Below are 19,041 nucleotides of genomic sequence, written 5' to 3' on the forward strand. Positions count from 1 at the left end.
AGACGAGCATCTCCCTCAAGAGCTTTTTCTTGATCTTCTTCCATTTTTGTGAGCATAAGCTTAGGTTCCGGAACGGTCCCCATGACATAACCCCAAAGCTTCTTCCCTTTGAGATTATTCTCCATTGCCGATGCCCACATCATATAGTTCTTTCCATTGAGTTTGAAAGAAAGATCAATCTTTGTCTCCATGATGTTGCCAAGAAGTGAGAAGATGTCCACCAAAATAAGAGATACACGAACCACACCTTTCCTTCAAGAATCGAGTGGCTCTGATACCATGTAATGAGATATTGCGGAAATATAAAGAGTGCATACAAGCACATACAACATTGAATAAAAGAGAAAATATCACAAGTCCACGAAGGGACAATACAAGCACAAGCCTTTAAGAAGGCAACAATATACAAAGCCTCTTATTGAAAAGAGAGAGGAGCTCTCCAAGATGAGAATACACAAGGGGATCACCTCTATTTATACAAGAGAAGGAGGAGGAAAAAGGAGGGCCAAAGGGCCTCAAAAGGAGAGCCAAAAGGGGGCTCCCATAGAGTCGTTGGGAGCCCCCAACGGTCACATTTGTGACCGTTGGGGGCTCAAACGACTTCTATGTTGGAGCCCCTTTAGGTCCTCAAAAATAATAAAAAAAGAAATGAAAAAATAAAAAATAAAAATTACATTTGTTCAAAAAGAAAAAATAGTTGTTTTCTAAAACAACTGTGAAATTACAAAAATACCCCTATCGGGTATTGATGTAATAAACAGAATATATATATATATATATATATAATAGGTACATTTTAACAATATATATATATAGCCACTAGAATATGAGAACTAATGTGTGAACAGTGATTTTCATGAATTTTTTGTTCTTTTCTCTTGAATCTAACCGTGTGCATGTGATCTACATGCTTGGTTTTATAAGAACCCACTCTTGAATCATCCATTTTTTATTCATAAACGAGATTTTTTAAGGCTTTAAATTCAATGGCTCATAATGTTCATAAATATTCAAGCATTCAAAAATCACATTTTTTCATCAAAAATACACGATCCAATGGTTGATTCCTAGCAAATTCACCATGAAAAAGTAGTGGGAATGCCCATATTTCTAGTTCTCATTATTCTACTTCTCATATTTCAGTTCTCATATTCTCATGACTAGATAGATATATATATATATATAGAGAGAGAGAGAGAGAGAGAGATTCGAACCTGGACCTGCATCCTATAGCTATGTGACATTGGGAAGAAGTAAAAGAGACTAAAGAGAAGGCATGAGAGTTTTCATGTGAATATTAGATATGGAGGAAGCGGGTTTCAGAAGATTATGTGCATTTTACAGGCTTTAATCATGTTGGATGGAGCCAGGGGCTCAAGAAAAGAAATCATGATTAAACACAAGTAACCCCAGTGTGGTTCATAGCTCTATGTGAAAAGCAGTGAGATGGGTACAAGAGATGACACAGAAGCCGCTTGGTATGATGTGGTGGTTATGTAAAACTACATGTTCAGCCATACGTGTTTTTTTACGTCTGTGTGTGTGATTCATGTGTGTTTCCAAAAGTTATAATCAGTTAATAATGCATGAATGCTGTATGATAGTGCAATTCATAAATAACCTATTAACTTGACTGTCTGTAGTCTAAAGAAACTATAAGGGAAAGTTTTAAAAGGAACAAGTTTTGGTATGGATATCTTGCTAGAAATGGATGGATTTGGTCAAACATGACACTGACAATGTCCATCTTAATTATGGCCATCTCCATCTCTAGTGATGTGTGTCCCATCTATCTCTTTACCTAACCATGTCAACATGCAACATGAGAACTAAGGCTTCTCTTGGTACTTGAAATCCAGTTACATAATAGAATAAAGGACTTGTAAGTTACAAAAATAACCCTGCCTGCATCTTTGAGAAAATTTCTGTGGATATGCTTGTGAATTTGATATTCTTTCTAGAGGCTGTTATCTCAACAATGCAGAACTTTATATTTTTATGTTATTCTGTCCTTTTTCAGTGGCATTTTTTGTTGAGCATTTCTAAGCATCTCTCATTTTTCTCTTTTCCCACAGAAGCATCCTGTCATTGAGATGTTTTGGGAAGTCCTAAGGGGCTTCTCACCAGAGAACCAAAAGAAAATTTTAAAGTAAGTATTCTTGTCCTGTCTTGTCAAATTATGTACTCCTGCCTGTTGACGACATACTACCAGTTAGTTTCAATTGTCTTCTAAGCATGTTAATGGGAAATATTATGAAAGTATGCTTAAAATGTTGGTTCTGGACCTTGTTTTTATTTTACTACTGGTGTTGATTATACCAATCTTTTGATATTATATTATCCATTATATACTGTGTGTGAGTATTTGGTTGCACAAATGCTTGCATATGTTTGTGTGTGCATGCGCATGCATGTGAGCATGATTGTTTGTGCATTGCATGGGTGTGTGACAGGGTTTATGATTCTATTTCTTGTCAAAACTTTTGTCTTCCCTTGTCCAGTGTCAGTCCCATGCATGGGGATTGCTTCCATATATTATCTTTGAAGGATTAAATTCTTTTTGAATTATTGAAATTTGTTAAGCAAAGTCCATATTTTTGTGAATGACTTTTGACATTTTTTCACTTGAGTTCATCATTTCATAGTTGGCAAAATTGGGTCTGATTTCTACTTTTGCAACAATAAAATGCAGCAATTTGCTTGCCTAACAACCTTTTCAGGTCTTAGCGTTACACTGTATTCTTCACCTGTTCTTTGTGAAGTAATTCCCTATTTCCTGCTCAAGGAAATTAATTTTTTTTAAATCACATCCAATGAGTGGAAAACATTGTGCATGCTCTGATCAACTGTAGAGATATTTGCACATGCATTGGTTCATTTTTTGTGGATTTGAGATGAACCTATGACCTTGATGCAAGTAAAGGTCATGAAGCACTCCTGCTGACTCTGGCATACACGATCATGTATTAATTGTCAACTAAGATGATAATGATTCATATGTTTAAACTGGAAATCTGTTGGTACAATATATATTTTTTTATGCCGTTGAATTGTCTAAAGTCAAATATTTGGCACATTGTTTTTTCCATCTAGCATGCTGTCATGTGATGATTAATAAATTAAATGAATTTTAAATACCTGAAGAAAATGCATATGATAGAAAGGCTGGGCAGAAAAATATCTGTGAAGTTTGTGGAAGAACCAAAGAATTTCAAGCTACTGTGAGCCTTAAGATTGATGTGCTTGCTAATTTTAGCGTTATCGCAGCCTTAGCCACATAAGCTCACTTTGAGGTTACAGTGGCTTGTATCATTCATAGTCATGTGAAATAAGAACACCTATTAGTCAATTGGTTTATACTCTTGTCAACGTGCTCTTCCTTGATCCTTAGGGTCTTGGAAGTGGCGAATAATCATAATGTATATTAGGTCATAGCCTATGTCACATAGGTGCAGCTGCGGATACGGGTGCGGATGCGGCGATGCTGCACTTTAAAAAAACTTGGGTGCACGGGTGCAGGGAGGGTATATATATAATTTTAACAATTTTAAGTTAACAATGTGTGTGTGTGCATTTATGTGTATATATATATATATATATATATATATATATATATATATATATAAAACTGAACTTGGTTAGGGTTAACTAAATTTACTTTTAGACAGAAATGAACCTCAGTGTGGTTGACTGCACCTGACACAAAGGAAGCTGTGTCCAAGTGTCGCACCCGCATGGGTGCGACGCGGGTGCGGTGCCCTGTTAGAACTTAGAAGAGTCCATGTTACATAGGTCATAGCCAAGATACATTATAGGAACCCGCCATCGCCATTAATGTTGTGCTGGTAACTGCCTAACTGGTTTTCTTTTCTTTTTCTTTTTTCTTTTTTGGAGGTAATACCAAAAGTAAGTGCTTTTATCTTTTTGAAATCGACTGTCATTATGTCACACAAGAGTAGTTAGCTGTCACAGTTTCTCTACTTTATGTTTCTACATGACAGCAGATTTCAGATTTTTCTTCGTAAGATCTTATTCAACTGCATGCTTTTGCTCGTCTTCCCAAACTCCAGAAATTTTCTGTTAGTGCCTCTAGATTTTTCAGTGGCAGTGTCATAACATGTGTTTTTTATGTATATATTGGGTATGAATGGAGGAGGATGGACAGTCTGGCAATTGTTGTTAGAGAGATGGATTAGTTATAATCCACTATAGCAAATTGATGTAGCAGGCTCTTAGAGTTGAGCGCAAATAGTGGAGAGTTATGATCTTTTGGGTTCAAATAATTGGCAGTTGGACCTTGGGATTTTTACACAAGGAATAGTTTAAGACTCATGAAAACCCTAGAAGAAGATTAGCATGTTCTCTTTGCTGCTGCCTGTTAAAATATGTAATCTTCTTTTTATCTCATATGTAATCTCCTTTTTGTTTAGTTATGTAATCTTCTAGTTAGGTTAGGATAGGATCTCATTAGGATTAACTTTTTTCTTTTTGTTTTGGACATTTTTTTTAACCTTTCTTTTTTACCACTTTTTGACCAAGTCAAAAGTGACATTTTTAAAGAGAGTCGTTGGACTCCCAACGGCTCTAATTAGAGTTGTTGCCGTTGTGTAAGATCTCGTGTTTTCAGATCTTAGTCACTTCATGAAAATTTTGAAATTTGGCTAAGTCTGGTAAGAAAATCGTTTGAGGCTCGAGTTTTAGACCAAGGTCTTAGAGTTTGGGTTTGACCCAAGTCTCATCAACAAGGTCTAGACAAGCCAATCGAAGTGTGGCAAAGAGTTTGAATTTCAACCTTTAAATTCAAGCGACATTCGGGTTATTTTCGGGCGAAATTCGGAATTTGATATTCATGTAATATATCATTGGATGCGTCTCGAAATTCTGAGTGCAATGGTATTTTACTTTTTCAAATCCGAGTTCCGGTTGGCCCAGAAATCACGTTTTTCTAAAATTTTAGCAGTTTGTTGGAACGGATCCGAAATTGGATCGGATTGAATCCAAGGTATAGGATCCAAATTTTTATGGATTTGGGTCCTAGTTAGGTCCTACAAAAATCTGGAATGGATATAAGTCTTAATCCAAATCTTGTATGAGTATGGGTTTGGATCTTGGATCTTGGATCCGGATCCGATCCAAAATCCAAGCTTAACATTTTTATGACTTTAAATTCAGCTGGGCATTGTCCTTTCAAAAAAATATATATATATAAAATAAATAAAAAAAAAACAACTAAAACTTTGAAATCCGTTTTTAGTGAAGTATCGGCTGTTGTATTGGCTGGCTGGCAGCCAACCGAGTGGCTCTCGGCTGACTGTCAGCTGCTGGCCGAACCGACAGGCCCAGCCAAGTACTTGGCTGGGTGTGTGGCAGGGCTGGGGCAGGCCCAGTCGACCCCGTCAGTAGGTGTTGCCTGGGTCTTGGCCTTGAGAAAATTCTTTTGTTATACTTTATACATAAATTTTTCTGTATAGGAGGGGGCTTCCTGACAGCATACACAGGCCCAAAATGGGCCTGTGAATACCCTGTCAGACCCAGTCGAGCGGGTCGGCTGGGCTGCGCTGTTAGATACATAATTTTTCTCATGTGGGTATTGTAGTATGCTAGTGACATAAGTGTGTTAAATTATGAAAACAGGGTTGGTTGCGATTAGTAAAGTTAGGATTTTAAATCTCTTACTGCATGTTAAACCTTGGGAATAAGTCATGTACCTAAAATTTTAAATTTCCACATATGTTAGGCGTTGATGTGGTTCATATGTGTGTTGGAACATGCTTACACATTATTCCATGACAAAGTTGTTTTGAGTGCTTACTTATTGATGGACTTAACAGGTGTGGTTGCATATACATAAACACATGAATGCTCTTTTGTTCATCTCATTACAATTCATGATTAGAACCATATGTGGTGATAATTGCATAAAGATGCATGCATGCGCATACCATGCATATGCACAGGAAAAAGGGGGTATAACATGGGTTGTGTAATTTGCATATGGGAATGTCATATTTCATGTTTATTGTCAATTGGTTAATTTGGTACATATATGACTATACCTTGCAGGCATGTTGATACCACTGCATACATATGATTATGATTCTTGCATCAGTGCTTCGGTGATCATAATGAATCATCGAGGGTTTGGTAAACCCGAATTGTGGAATTGTTTTTCCTCATTCATTTCAATGCATTGCAAAGATCATGCTTTATTATATTTCAGCTTTATTGCACTGTTCTATATGTTTCCACAGGTCGGAGTTCTGTGATAGCTCTCGCGAGGTAGATGCGAGCTTTTATCTTTCTTTTTGCATATGATGTTGCAAAACTTAAGAAATTAATTAAAAAGTAATAACAAAGCACAGTGTAATATACCTTCTGGGATCACCTATCTGGAGAATGGGGATCTTAGAAATCCGGTCTTGGGAAGACTGTGAGGATACAAAACTCCGTGTGCGTAATTTTGGTCTCCTGAACCCGATATTGAGGTTCTTTCTCCTGACCACGGTTTTAGGGAGAGTCCGCCACTTTACCCGGGAGTGGTGTGTTTGACATAGCTGTTGTTTTTGGTACCAAGGAAGTGACACTTGTGGGCGTGGGGTGTCCCTTGTGTCCCCGACATTAGATGTGGAGGTCTAATGTTCCGAAGGTGATTCGATCGAGGGCTAAGTTGGAACCCAGTAATAAAATATAAATTGTGTGCTAAGCTACCCTGGGAACCTAACTTAACCTCGGGGTTTGTACCCGTTTGGTGTATCCGCGGGCAACGGTAATTAAAAAGAGAAACTTAAAGTTGTATGCATTTAATAGGGCATGCATAAGGAAACAAAAGACATAATGGAAGATAATAAAATGATTCATGCATTTGCACAAAAGTCATACATTTTCCTGTTATGCATTAGATTATGCATCTCTTAATGATTCCCTTAATCAATACATGATGGTAGGTGCTGAAGGATTATTTCTTGTTGCATGCTGAAGTTTTAGTACATGCTACTGCTTTACTGTTTTTGCATGTAGCATTTATGATTGTTGCATGAATAAATTTTCAAATGCTATAAACTGTCTTGTATGCATTTCCCTTAATTGTTGCATGATATCTCATCTTGACTCTTTATCTCACTTGTTTCATTAAGAAGTAGCTGTGCTCAGGATTTCGATTCTGACACCCTACTTCATTGGTTTTTCGCAGGAACAGGTGATCAGTGAAGTCGACAGCTACTGCGAGGGCGCGAGAGTCACAACGGGTTTTGACAGTCTTCTTTGTGGACAGAGTGGCTCTTTATTTTGGTTTTTCAGTCTAGTGTTCTTGTTATTTGCTTATTGTCATCAGTAGTTACTTGAGTCAGACACTTTATTTTTGAGATTAGTTTTTAATTCATGAATAAAGGTAATGGTTAGTTTATGAATGTTAATTGCAAGTTCTTTTGTGGTTTATGGCTATCCAGTTGGAATTGGAACTGTGAGGACCCCGGGTCTCTGGGAAGTTTTCCGCACTGTTTTAGAAAAAAAAAATTCCGCATTTTCGAAGGGGATGAGTTGGGGTCGTTACACGTTGGGAGCCCAACGACTTCCTCTCTAGCTTTCTTTTTGTGCCTATAAATATGGGGCCTTTTTCCCCTTGTAATATGACTTTGGTGTGGGTTTAATCCCACTTGAATGAAATTCATTCTTTACCTTTTTTTTGTGCATTCTCTTTTGAGTGCTTTTTGGATGAGACTTAGTGGTTCTTGAGTGAATGCTTTGTGTATGAACCTTTATGGTTCTTTAAGAGGGATTCTTTGTGACGAATCATTTGACGATTCGGTTGTGGCTTCCATCTTCTTTCATGGTATCAGAGCCGTTGGTTGAAGCAATCAAGCTAAGTTCTTTCGGTGCATTGGGAAGCATGCTAATTGAGTTTTTTGAAAGGAAGTAGTGTTCCTTAAAGTTGTGATTGTGCGAAGGATTGAAAGCTTGAAGAAATACTTGTACTCACCGTTTGTGGTGGAGTATTCTCTTCTTTATCTTCTTTCTTGTTTTTTTTTCTTCTTTCTTCTCTTTCTCAAAAATTGTAAAATGGATGACAATGATAATGTCACCATTAAGCCTATCAAACTCAACGATTTCAACTATGTCATATGGGCTTCAATCATGAAACATCTTATATGGGGAAAAGGATTATGGAGATTAGTAGATGGGATCGATATGGAACCTACACTAATCCTTACAAAGGATGAAGGAAAACCTCTCACAGAAGTAGAAAGGATTAAAGTCATCTCCACTTACGAAAAAAAATGGAAGGAGTGGAGAATGAAACATGCCAAGATCATGTCTTGGATCATTAAAAGCATTGACATAAAGAAATGTTGAAGTCTTGCAAAATTTGAGTATGCATATGATGCATGGGATTACCTTAAGAGAATGTATTCTCTTAGATATATTGCCCATGTGTGCAACTTACAAATCAAAGTAAGAAATATGGTTCAAGGAGACAAGAGCATTAGGGAGTACTACAATGGCTTGTCGGAATTGTGGGAAGAATTAGCTCTTCTTGAACCAAAGTGGCATTGTCCACAAGATATTGAACTCTGTCAAAATCAAATCAATGCGGAGCATTTTTTATTTTATTAGTGGATTAAGATCGAAATTTGAATCCACTAAGCCTATTCTTCTCCATCGTGGAAAGGTGCCTTCAATAGAAGACACAATAAAGGAATTAAGTATGGAAGAAAATAAACTTAAGAGTAGAATCACCAAGTGTGATGACGACTCAATTCTAGCCGTCTCAAAACCAGGAAACTATGTTAGAACCTACAAACCCCCTAACTATGGAAGGGGAAATGATGAAAAACAAGGCAATGATTTTGAGAAAAGAAAAATCATCTGTTATTATTGTTGTGAAGCTGGACATGTGAAAACTCACTCTCCAAAATTAAAGAGACCTTATGAGAAAAAGGTTGTCTTCGTTGGACTACCACAAGAATCAAGCGAATCTTCCATTGGAAGTATGTCTCTAGCACAATTGATGGAAGCACTTCAACCTCTACTCAAGAAAGCATCTTCATCTACAGGAGCTGCAGTCTCTTTTGTTAGCACCTCCAATCCAAGTAAACCTCTATGGCTTCTTGACTCAGGTGCTTCATTTCATATGACCCCAAACATTAATATGTTATCTGAATGTCATAACTCAAATGGGTCTAATGTTTTTACTGCTGATGGGACATCATTAGAAATCAAAGCAATATGAGAGTTTGAAAATGTTTCTCAAAACTTAAAAGGTTTTTACATTCTTAAAATTAAGTATATTCTATAATTAAATCTCAATCTCTTGTCTGTTTCCCAATTAACTGACCATGGATATAAGGTTTTCTTCTCTTCTCGTGATTGTAGAGTACAGGATCACTAGTCAGGAAAGCTGATTAGGGAAGGCCATAAAGAAGGAGGCCTATATTGCATGGATTTTTTGGAAATTCCCAAGAACACGTTATGTTGTAATGTTCAGAAAAATGACTTGGATCTATGGCAGAGGAGACTTGGTCATCCTAGCATATCCAAGATTCATCTTTTTCCAAATAATGAAAAACTTTTGTAATTTTGAGACATTTAAATATGAAAAATGTATTCTTGGAAAAATGAAGAAACTACCCTTTCAAGAAAGAAATTTTGTCGCTTCTCGACGCCTTGAGTTAGGACATTCAGATGTATGGGGTCCTGCACCTGTCATATCTGAAGGAGGTTTTTCGTACTATGTCATTTTCGTAGATGACTTTACAAGGCATACTTGGATTTATTTTCTCAAACAAAAATCAAAAGTATTTTTTCATTTTCAAATATTTCATAATCTGGTCAAAAACCAATTTAAGAATGACATCTTTATTTTCGCACTGATTCAGGGAGAGAATATTTATCAAAAGAATTTAACGATTATGTGAATTTACATGGTATTACACATCAAAGATCATGTTCATATACTCCACAACAAAATGGTTTAGCAAAAAAAAAACATAGGCATATTATAGAAACAACAAGAACTCTACTCATTACTCATCAAGTGCCCAAACATTTTTGGGCCGAGACTACTCTAACTGCAGTATATCTCATTAACATAATGCCATCATCTTTGTTAGAAAATATATCACCCATTGAAAAACTTTTCAAACAAATCGCAGATTGTTCAAGGTTAAGGGTATTTAGTTGCAAATGTTTTGTTTTATCTAACAAAAATGGCAAACTCTCCCCTCGTGCCATTCCATGTTTGTTTCTTGGTTATGCTAACAATAAAAAAGGTTATAGATGCTTTGATCTTAGGACTAGAAGGTTATATGTGTCACGGAATGTATCCTTTCTAGAAAACGAAAGGTTTTTTTAAGTTAAAAATTCTAAAGAAATTGTTGAATACTCTTTTTTATTGGACTTAGTTCCAGAGATCAATGAGGAAGAAATTGATCAAGAAGATCAAAATGATATAATAAGCACTAAATCATCTCATCCAGACTACATTTAATACTTCAGACGAGGTAATCTAGATCAACCTTATGCTCTAGAAAAATATACTAAAGCACATGATCAAATAAAAATTAGAAGATCATCTAGGGTGTCAAAAGTACCCGAAAATTTTGTATCCTAAGTCTTTTTCACCAAAGTATCAAGCATATATTGCTTTGTTACATTCCTATATAGAACCTTCTAATTATGAGACAGCAAAAGAACACTCAGAATGGGTCGAAGCCATGTCAGCAGAGTTAAATGCCTTAGAAAAGTCAAATACGTGGACTATTCAAGATATTCCACCTGAAAAGAAGCCCATGGGGTGTCGATGGGTATACAAAGTTAAAACCAAGAGTGATGACACTCTTGAAAGGTTTAAAGCCCGACTAGTTGCCAAAAGCTATTCCAAGAATATGAAATAAACTATGAAGAGACCTTTGCACCTGCTGCTAGAATGATCACCGTAAGAACCTTGATAGCTCTTGCCTCTGCAAAGAAGTGGCATATCTTTCAGATAGATGTCAAGAATGTTTTTTTCAATGGAAGTATAGCTGGAAAAGTAGAACCACCACCTGGCATTAAGATTCATTAAGGAAAAACCCTTCATTTACATAAGGCCTTGTACGGTATTAAGCATGGATGACATGATCATCACAAAAAGTGATAAACAGCGAGTTGACAATATAAAAAAAAATCTCAAAAACAACTTTGAAATGAGTGATTTAGGATTTTTAAAAAAAAATCTTCGTATCGAAGTGGCTTATTCTCCTAGAGGTTATTTATTAACTCAATTTAAATTTACTCTTGATATTATTGACAGGTCAGGAATCACAAATGAAAAACATGTTGACACTCCTGAAGTTGTAAATATCAAAATGAAGATTGACGATGGAGAACTACTTGAAAACCCAACACCTTACAAACAAGTTGTTGGGGCGGTGTCTTACCTTTCTATCACAAGACCTGACATTGCACATGTTGTCCATAATGCAAGTCAATTTCAGCATGCTCCTACCATTGTTCATATGGGAGCTTTGTTACGCATTATTAGATATATTAAAACTTCTATTTTTAGAAGATTTTTTTTTTATGCTTCCTCCTCGTTAGAACTAACCGCTTATATTGATGCAGATTGGCGAGGTGATCCCAATGATTGACACTCAACTACTGGACTTTGTGTGTTTTTTGGAGAATCATTGATTTCTTGGAGATGTAAGAAGCAACAAAATGTCTCTCTTTCGTCAACTGAAGCCGAGTATAGAGTCATGGCTACAACCACCATGAAAGTAATCTGGTTGAGGTGACTGCTTCAAGATATGGGTGTTGGGAATACAAGATCATCACGGCTATGTTGCGACAATAAAAGTTCTATTTACATTGTCATCCATCGGACATTACACGAATGAACCAAGCATATTGAAATGGACTGCCACTACGTGCGAGAGGAATTTCTACATGGCACCATTGATCTTTCATGTCTCTTTAGAATATCAACTGGCGGATTTCTTTACTAAACCTTTCGCTGCTCATCGATTTCACTTTCTCTTGGACAAACTTTCGGTTGTTCAACCGTAAGTTTGAGGGAGAGTGTTAAAATATGTAATCTTCTTTTTATCTCATATGTTATCTCCTTTTTGTTTAATTATGTAATCTAGTTAGGTTAGGATAGGATCTAATTAGGATTAGCTTTTTTCTTTTTGTTTTGGACATTTTTTTTAACCTTTCTTTTTGACCAAGTCAAAAAGTGACTTTTTTAAAGAGGGTCGTTGGACTCCCAACGACTCCCTCTCTAGCTCTCTTTTTGTGCCTATAAATATGGGGCCTTTTCCCCTTGTAATATGACTTTGGTGTGGGTTTAATCCCAATTGAATGAAATTCATTCTTTACCTTTTTTTTGTGCATTCTCTTTTGAGTGCTTTTTGGATGAGCCTTAGTGGTTCTTGAGTGAATGCTTTGTGTATGAACCTTTATGGTTCTTTAAGAGAGATTATTTTTGACGAATCATTTGACGATTCGGTTGTGGGTTCCATCTTCTTTCACTGCCTTCCTGTTTCAAAATTTAATTAGCTATGCCACATTTTCAGTTGATAACCTTTGGATACTACGTGCATGTCCACAGAGTCAATACTGTTATTTTTTCTTGATCAAGTCGTTTATGTGAATCATGCCAAGCCCCAGTTTCTGTATAAGGCATGACTAAGCAAAAGCTATTCTGTGTCATATGCTTGGGGCCTTCAACCTTGGCGGCCTCACGAAGCAAATCCTTTGTGCTTTATGGTGATAGATTGCCGGTGACTTAATTCAGTGAAATTTATCAGTAATGCTCACATGTACATGTCTTGACCTGCCACTTAACATAAAATAAAAAAAATTGTGATTTTCTATTGATATCCCAGATTTGCTACTGGATGCTCTCGTGGACCCCTTCTTGGATTCAAGTACTTGGAACCAAGATTTTGTATACAAAGGTGTATTTTGGACAAGTTTTTCGTTTCTGTATCTAGCACCTATAAAACCAGATCTGACTCATGTTCTTCGTTCTTTTGTGCAATCTGTAGGGCCGCTCCTGAAGATGCGTCTGAGGACACCCTTGATCGATTACCAACCTCTGCAACTTGTATGAATCTTTTAAAGCTTCCTCCTTACAAAAGGTATACGTTTGCATCCTCTAATGTTATTGAAAAACCACCTTTTTTCAAGGTCTTTTACAAAGTTGCTTAGCTGTTGTGTTTGTTCGTGTCTCAGCAAGGAGAAAATGGAAATGAAATTGTTGTACGCGATAAGTGCGGATGCTGGATTTGATTTAAGTTGATCATATCAGTGACATGTCTAATAGGCTCACCCAACTGCTGTGGTCCAGTTCTTGCACAAGCCCTGACTAATCGTGGCTTGTCCTTAGAACAGTCAAATAGTAAGGATGATACAAAGCATTGCTCTAAGTGAGCTTGCCGCTGCCAGGGCTGGAGTTTTGTACATATATTACAGATATGTTGGGGGAAAGGCTATTATTTATTTTTTGTTGTACATAGGGTGGAGGTGTCTGTCCCGGGCCTGTATGTAAGCTGGAGACATGCCTGAAATTTGTAAAGTTACACATCCAGACATGCTGTTGTTACTGGATACGCCCATAGGACAAAAAATTATGTTTGGCATCTGCATGTTTCTCATATATCAAACTTTCATTTTACGGGAGCCTGCCCACTGATGTTTCCTTTCGGCTGAGTTAATGAATTTGTATGTTCCCTCGTAGTAGTGGAATTTCAGGATGTGCATGTACAAAAGATCATTGCCTGAAGTAATTAATTTGTATGTTCCCTCATAGCAGTCGAAATTGCAAGATGTATAGAATGCATCCATCGAATGCTGTGAGATCCTTTCAAAAGATTCATAGCTGCAGTTGTTTTTGCTCATGCCAAACCTTTGTATGGTGATACATTGATTTTTATCTCTGAAAACACATCTAAGTATGAAAAATAATCTGATGTATTTTATAACGAGTAAACTATGACAAAGGCCGCCCCATGTTCAGGTTACCCAAAAGACAACTGCAATTAGGATACTTTGAAGGTATTGGTGCGTGCGTGTGTGTGTGTGTGTGTGTGTGTGTGTGAGAGAGAGAGAGAGAGAGAGAGAACTGGTTCCTCTAATGTTAGGAGGGCAAATAATTTTTTTATATTCTAAGCTATGTTTTGCGTATAAAACCTGATGTATTCAACACGATCCATTTGCTAGGTATTGGCTTTTGAATCATGCTTTTTCAATCACAAAATATGATTTTAGGAGCCTTGAAATTCTTAAAAACTAGAGGCCTTTGATTTTTGAATCATTTCAAAAACTTTCTCAAATGTGGTAATTCGATCGTCTCTGAAAACTAGCGGCCTTTGATTTTTGAAGCATTTCAGAAACTTGCTCCCGTCTAAAAGTTGTTTCTTACTAAACAAACCATCACATCACAACTGTATGGTAAGATTAAAAATTGAGAAAATGAATAAAAATGTAAAATTAAAATACTTGCACACTTGTTATTGTTAGGAATCAATCTTTATCTCTATATATAGGGTCATTAGAATATTCAAACGGAGTGTGAACTAGGCATTTCTGATTTTATTTTTGCAAATTCAAACCTTTGGATCTATTATGCGTGGTCCATTTCTTAGGAATTGACTGTTGAATCATGTATTTTTTTATTAAACATGTTATTTTTTGATACTTGAATATTTATGAAAATTTTGAGTCGTTGATTTTCAAGCCTTAAAAGATCCTTATGCATAGTAATGGGATGATATAAAACAAGCATCTAGATGGCATTCATATGGAGAAATTTAAGGGAAAAACTTATGAATATATATAAGGTAATATATTTATATTAAATAGATTTGTTGAGCTTTTTTTTGTTTTATTTTAAAATTCTAATCCTACAAATGTGATCTATTTTCTTAATTTTATATGGATCAACTCTTGAAGCATTCAATTCTGACACATGGGTAGGTTTTTATAAGTTTCTGAAAATCAATGGTCTAAAATCTTTCTAAAAAAATTTGAAGCTCAAGTATTAATTTTTCATCAAAAACATATGATCCAAGTATGGATTCTTAGTAAATCAACCTGTCCAACACATTTATGGGACCACAACAACGAAAGACACAAACTTTTGAAATATATGTGTGTATGTGTGTGTGTGTGTGGGGGGGGGGGGTGTTAATTTGTCATTAAACCAATTAGATTTAACATTACATGGATTCAATCTTGTGAAAATAACTAAAACACCCTCAAAATAATAGCATTTTTTAAAATGCAAAGGTTATTTTTTGGGCAATATAGGTCCTTTGAACTTGGAGGGAATTGAAAAGTCAAGCACCTTTCTAAAAAAAGTAACTTTATAAAGCAAAAAATAATGGTAGTATAAGACAAATTCGATGCATTTTTCCAAATACCCCATAAATTTCAAAATTCACTTGATGTCCAATTTCGTAGGTTCTTGACTTTTTTAAAACTTTTTACCTTTATCATATGTGAATGTCTCTTGATTAAACAATGAAGAATTTATTCAATAATCCTCTGGTAGCTTACTCTCGGTCGTGGGCTGAAACTTTTTGCCAACTAATTTTTTTTTTCTCATAAAGTTTTATTAGCATGAGATGAAGTCTCTCAATAAAAAGCACTAGGGGCTTATCACATATGGAGAAAATCCACGAATTCAAGCTCTTCGTTATATTAGAGGTTAAGCACCCATACCTTCTGGTTGGAAAGTGACTGTTAGCCCAATGTTTCTCAACCACTTTCTCAATCACATACAGGCATGCGACTTTATCTTGCTCTCAGATATTTTCTATAAAATAATTGTATTTTTGTCTTGTGGTTGCTCAGGCTTCGCTACACTAGAGTGAACTGAGTAGTGAACCATATTTTTTAGAAAAGTTCTCTGTCAGGTGCTTCATACAAAATCCAACATATTTAAGCCATGTGTGGGGTACAACATTAAGTATCAATATGAGATAACTGTCAACTCTACTTTATCTTTGTATTTATCATCATTGAAGCGTAAAAAATTTACCTTCAAATGCCTCAAAAACCATCCCCATGACGCATTTTACTCTTTATCTACAACTGTAAATGCTATAGAAAACATCTCACCTCTAGGATCAATACCATGGGCTGACAACAATATACCAACGTATTTTTTTTTAGGAATATGTTGTCTACCATAAGAACTAGAGGGCATCCTTTTAAAAACCCATAAATGTATGGACAAAAGGATAAGAACAGGTACTTAAATCGATCTTTAAGATCGATTTTTATGATGTTTATCGATCATCGGTTAGCCGTCATCAAATCATCATAATAGGAGAGAAGCATCATGATGGACTCTTTGAATAAACTATATACCCCTTCCTTGGTCAATTTTCATCTACTCCATACTTGTTTGTGACTAATCTCAATACCTTCCTTGTGACTTATAAAATTCATGATTTTTCTTGAACTCATCTTCGGGTTATCGTGCAAGCGTCCATAAATAACACATGAAATCTACTTGGAAGGCGCTTTTTTTACTATGAGGTTGCCCACTATTCTACCACATGTATGCTCCCTATCATACCTCTTGACTAGAAAGATCTTTGTGTAGTGGATCTTATAAGAGCAATCAACCATAGTCTACAGGTTCTTTCTCATGCATATGACAGTCATTCTGTTATTGCAACTCTTTATGAATTTTGTTTTATAGTTATTCTTAATTACACAATCTTTTAAAAACTCGCAACAGTGCTCAAGATTATTAAACCTTTTACCGTAAGCAATTTCTCCATCATTTGAGTCTACTGTTAGCTACTAAAACTGTTTACAACCATTAATTTTTTATTGTGAAACTCGTCATACAACTTAGATGCCTCCACTTCAATGATTTTTAATTGCTCTTCATTGAATGAGAAACAATTGAACAAGAACTAAGGGTTTGACTTCCCAAATGCCATTAGTGCATCATTCTCAACCGCCATTATTTGCCCCACACTATCGTAGTCATTTCTTATCGTTTCTGATTCCTGCTCAATCGGCATGGTGTACTCATCATCACCATTGTGGTTGTCATCTCTAATATCCCAAATTGACTGATCGGTTGCACAAACTAAATAAAAAATTATCATATATATCACTCCTTTTGCTTTCATGTGTGCAACTTTTTTGCATTTCCAACTTTCAAGATTAACAACATAAATAACACATCCAGCTCAAGAATAAATTAGAAAGTCTAACAACCTTAACCTAGATTTATCCTTTGGATTAGAAGGCTGGGTGTCATCAACTTACTGCGATGAAGATCACCATCACTAGTTTGTCCACGTGGCTCCACATCCTCTGTAGTAATCCTCTCATCGTTAATTGTTTAGGACACTGAGATGTTCTTCAAAGGACTGAGATCAATACATAAACATGCTCGAGATAGATGTGTATTATCGATACAATTCTCATCAACTGCTTCTTATGCATCACTTTTGACTGCTTCTTGTACATCAGTTCTGAATACTTCTTGTGTAACTTTGTAACCAACAACTTCTTGTTTACCTTTACAAACAATGACTTCTTGATTACCTTTACTAGCAACTAAGTAAAAAGCACCACTATAACAATGATTCTACATCATTATCATCCAAGACATGTATCCATATATGTTGGCCATTTAATTTTGCAGAACACTTATATCGGAGGATCATTAGTTCTTTCGCATATCCGGTTTTACCAGGAATTAATTCTACAAATTCCTTATAGATGATGTTTTTTAAGACAAATATAGATTGCCAAATAGGTTGTTTAGTGATGCAGTAAAATACACACCTTTCATAAGCCATCATATCTACCTATAGCAACCACACAATATATCATTCAGTAATAACAATCATTCAGAAAACCAATAACCCACAATAATCCCTGTAACCCCTATTCAATGCTTGGACACACACACACACACACACACACACACACACACACACACACACACACACATATATATATATATATATATATATATATATATATATATATATATATATATATATATATATATATATATATATATATATATATATACAAAAAAAACCTAAATATAGTAAACCCTAAACGGTAAATCTAGTGTCAATATTAAATAAAACATAGGGTTACATAAATAAAACATCCACAATAGAGAAACATATATAATATATTCATAACAACTACCAAATGAAAACACTATAAGGCTATTAACTACTCATATCTACAAAAAAAGTAAAAAGTTAAGAAACGACAATAATTGTCAGAATGGAGTGAAAAAACTAACCAAGATAGTCGAGCATCAGAATGGAACAAAAAAACTTTCATAGAAATCACTACAAGGGTACATGAAAAAGGGCTAGGGTTCTAGAGGGAAAAGGGTTACCGCTCTTTCCACATACAAATATAAAAAAGGAAAAAATGAACACAAACACCTATATATATATACAAGCAAATTCGCATGCTAAAATGAAATCTCACATCGCTTAAAGTCGACAATATGCGAAAGTCCATGAATACCACCAACTTTTTATCAATTCTGTATCGAAAGTAGATTTTCACAACAACCAACGTGAAACTCTTAACGAAATTCGTACTCTAATCGCCTATATATATACAAATTCATAAGCTAAAATAGAATTTTGCATCGCTATAAGCCGACATCATGCAAAAGTTTGTGAATTCTGCAAACTTTTTATGAATTTCTCATTGAAAGATAGACTTTCACAATCGCCAATGTGGACAAAATTCACAAGTAACACATTTTTACAAGCAGTGTTGTGATATTCATAATATCATGCAAATTTTATTTTTAGTGAGATTTAGCGAGACGAGGAAAGTGTTGTGATGTTATGCATAAAAATTAGGAGACATTCACATGTGCTAAGGGTAAAATGGTTCTAAAAAAGTTGAAAACCTGCAAAAATGGACATCGAACACATTTTGAAATGTGTGAGGCATTTGTTAAAATGTGTGAAATTTATTGTACAATATGGTCATTTTTCGTATACATATTTATATATAGAGAGAGAATTACTAGAATATGGGAATTGA

The 19,041-nt window shown here is 35.5% G+C and overlaps 1 protein-coding gene across 1 annotated transcript in view; it reads left to right on the forward strand.

Moving 5' to 3' along the window:
• The window catches only part of LOC149845734 (E3 ubiquitin-protein ligase UPL6-like), a 234,616-nt gene extending 220,956 nt beyond the window's left edge, over positions 1 to 13,660 (forward strand). Inside the window, exons 23-26 of the mRNA XM_089995960.1 lie at positions 2,076 to 2,149; positions 12,864 to 12,935; positions 13,026 to 13,118; positions 13,213 to 13,660. Coding sequence (XP_089852086.1) covers positions 2,076 to 2,149; positions 12,864 to 12,935; positions 13,026 to 13,118; positions 13,213 to 13,279 — 306 coding nt within the window. The 3' untranslated portion in view covers positions 13,280 to 13,660. The remainder of the gene's footprint in view (positions 1 to 2,075; positions 2,150 to 12,863; positions 12,936 to 13,025; positions 13,119 to 13,212) is intronic.
• Positions 13,661 to 19,041: the final 5,381 nt, after the last annotated feature.

The sequence above is a fragment of the Nuphar pumila genome, chromosome 2 (genome assembly GCF_984573655.1).
Source record: "Nuphar pumila chromosome 2, dmNupPumi1.hap1.1, whole genome shotgun sequence".
NCBI lineage: Eukaryota > Viridiplantae > Streptophyta > Magnoliopsida > Nymphaeales > Nymphaeaceae > Nuphar > Nuphar pumila.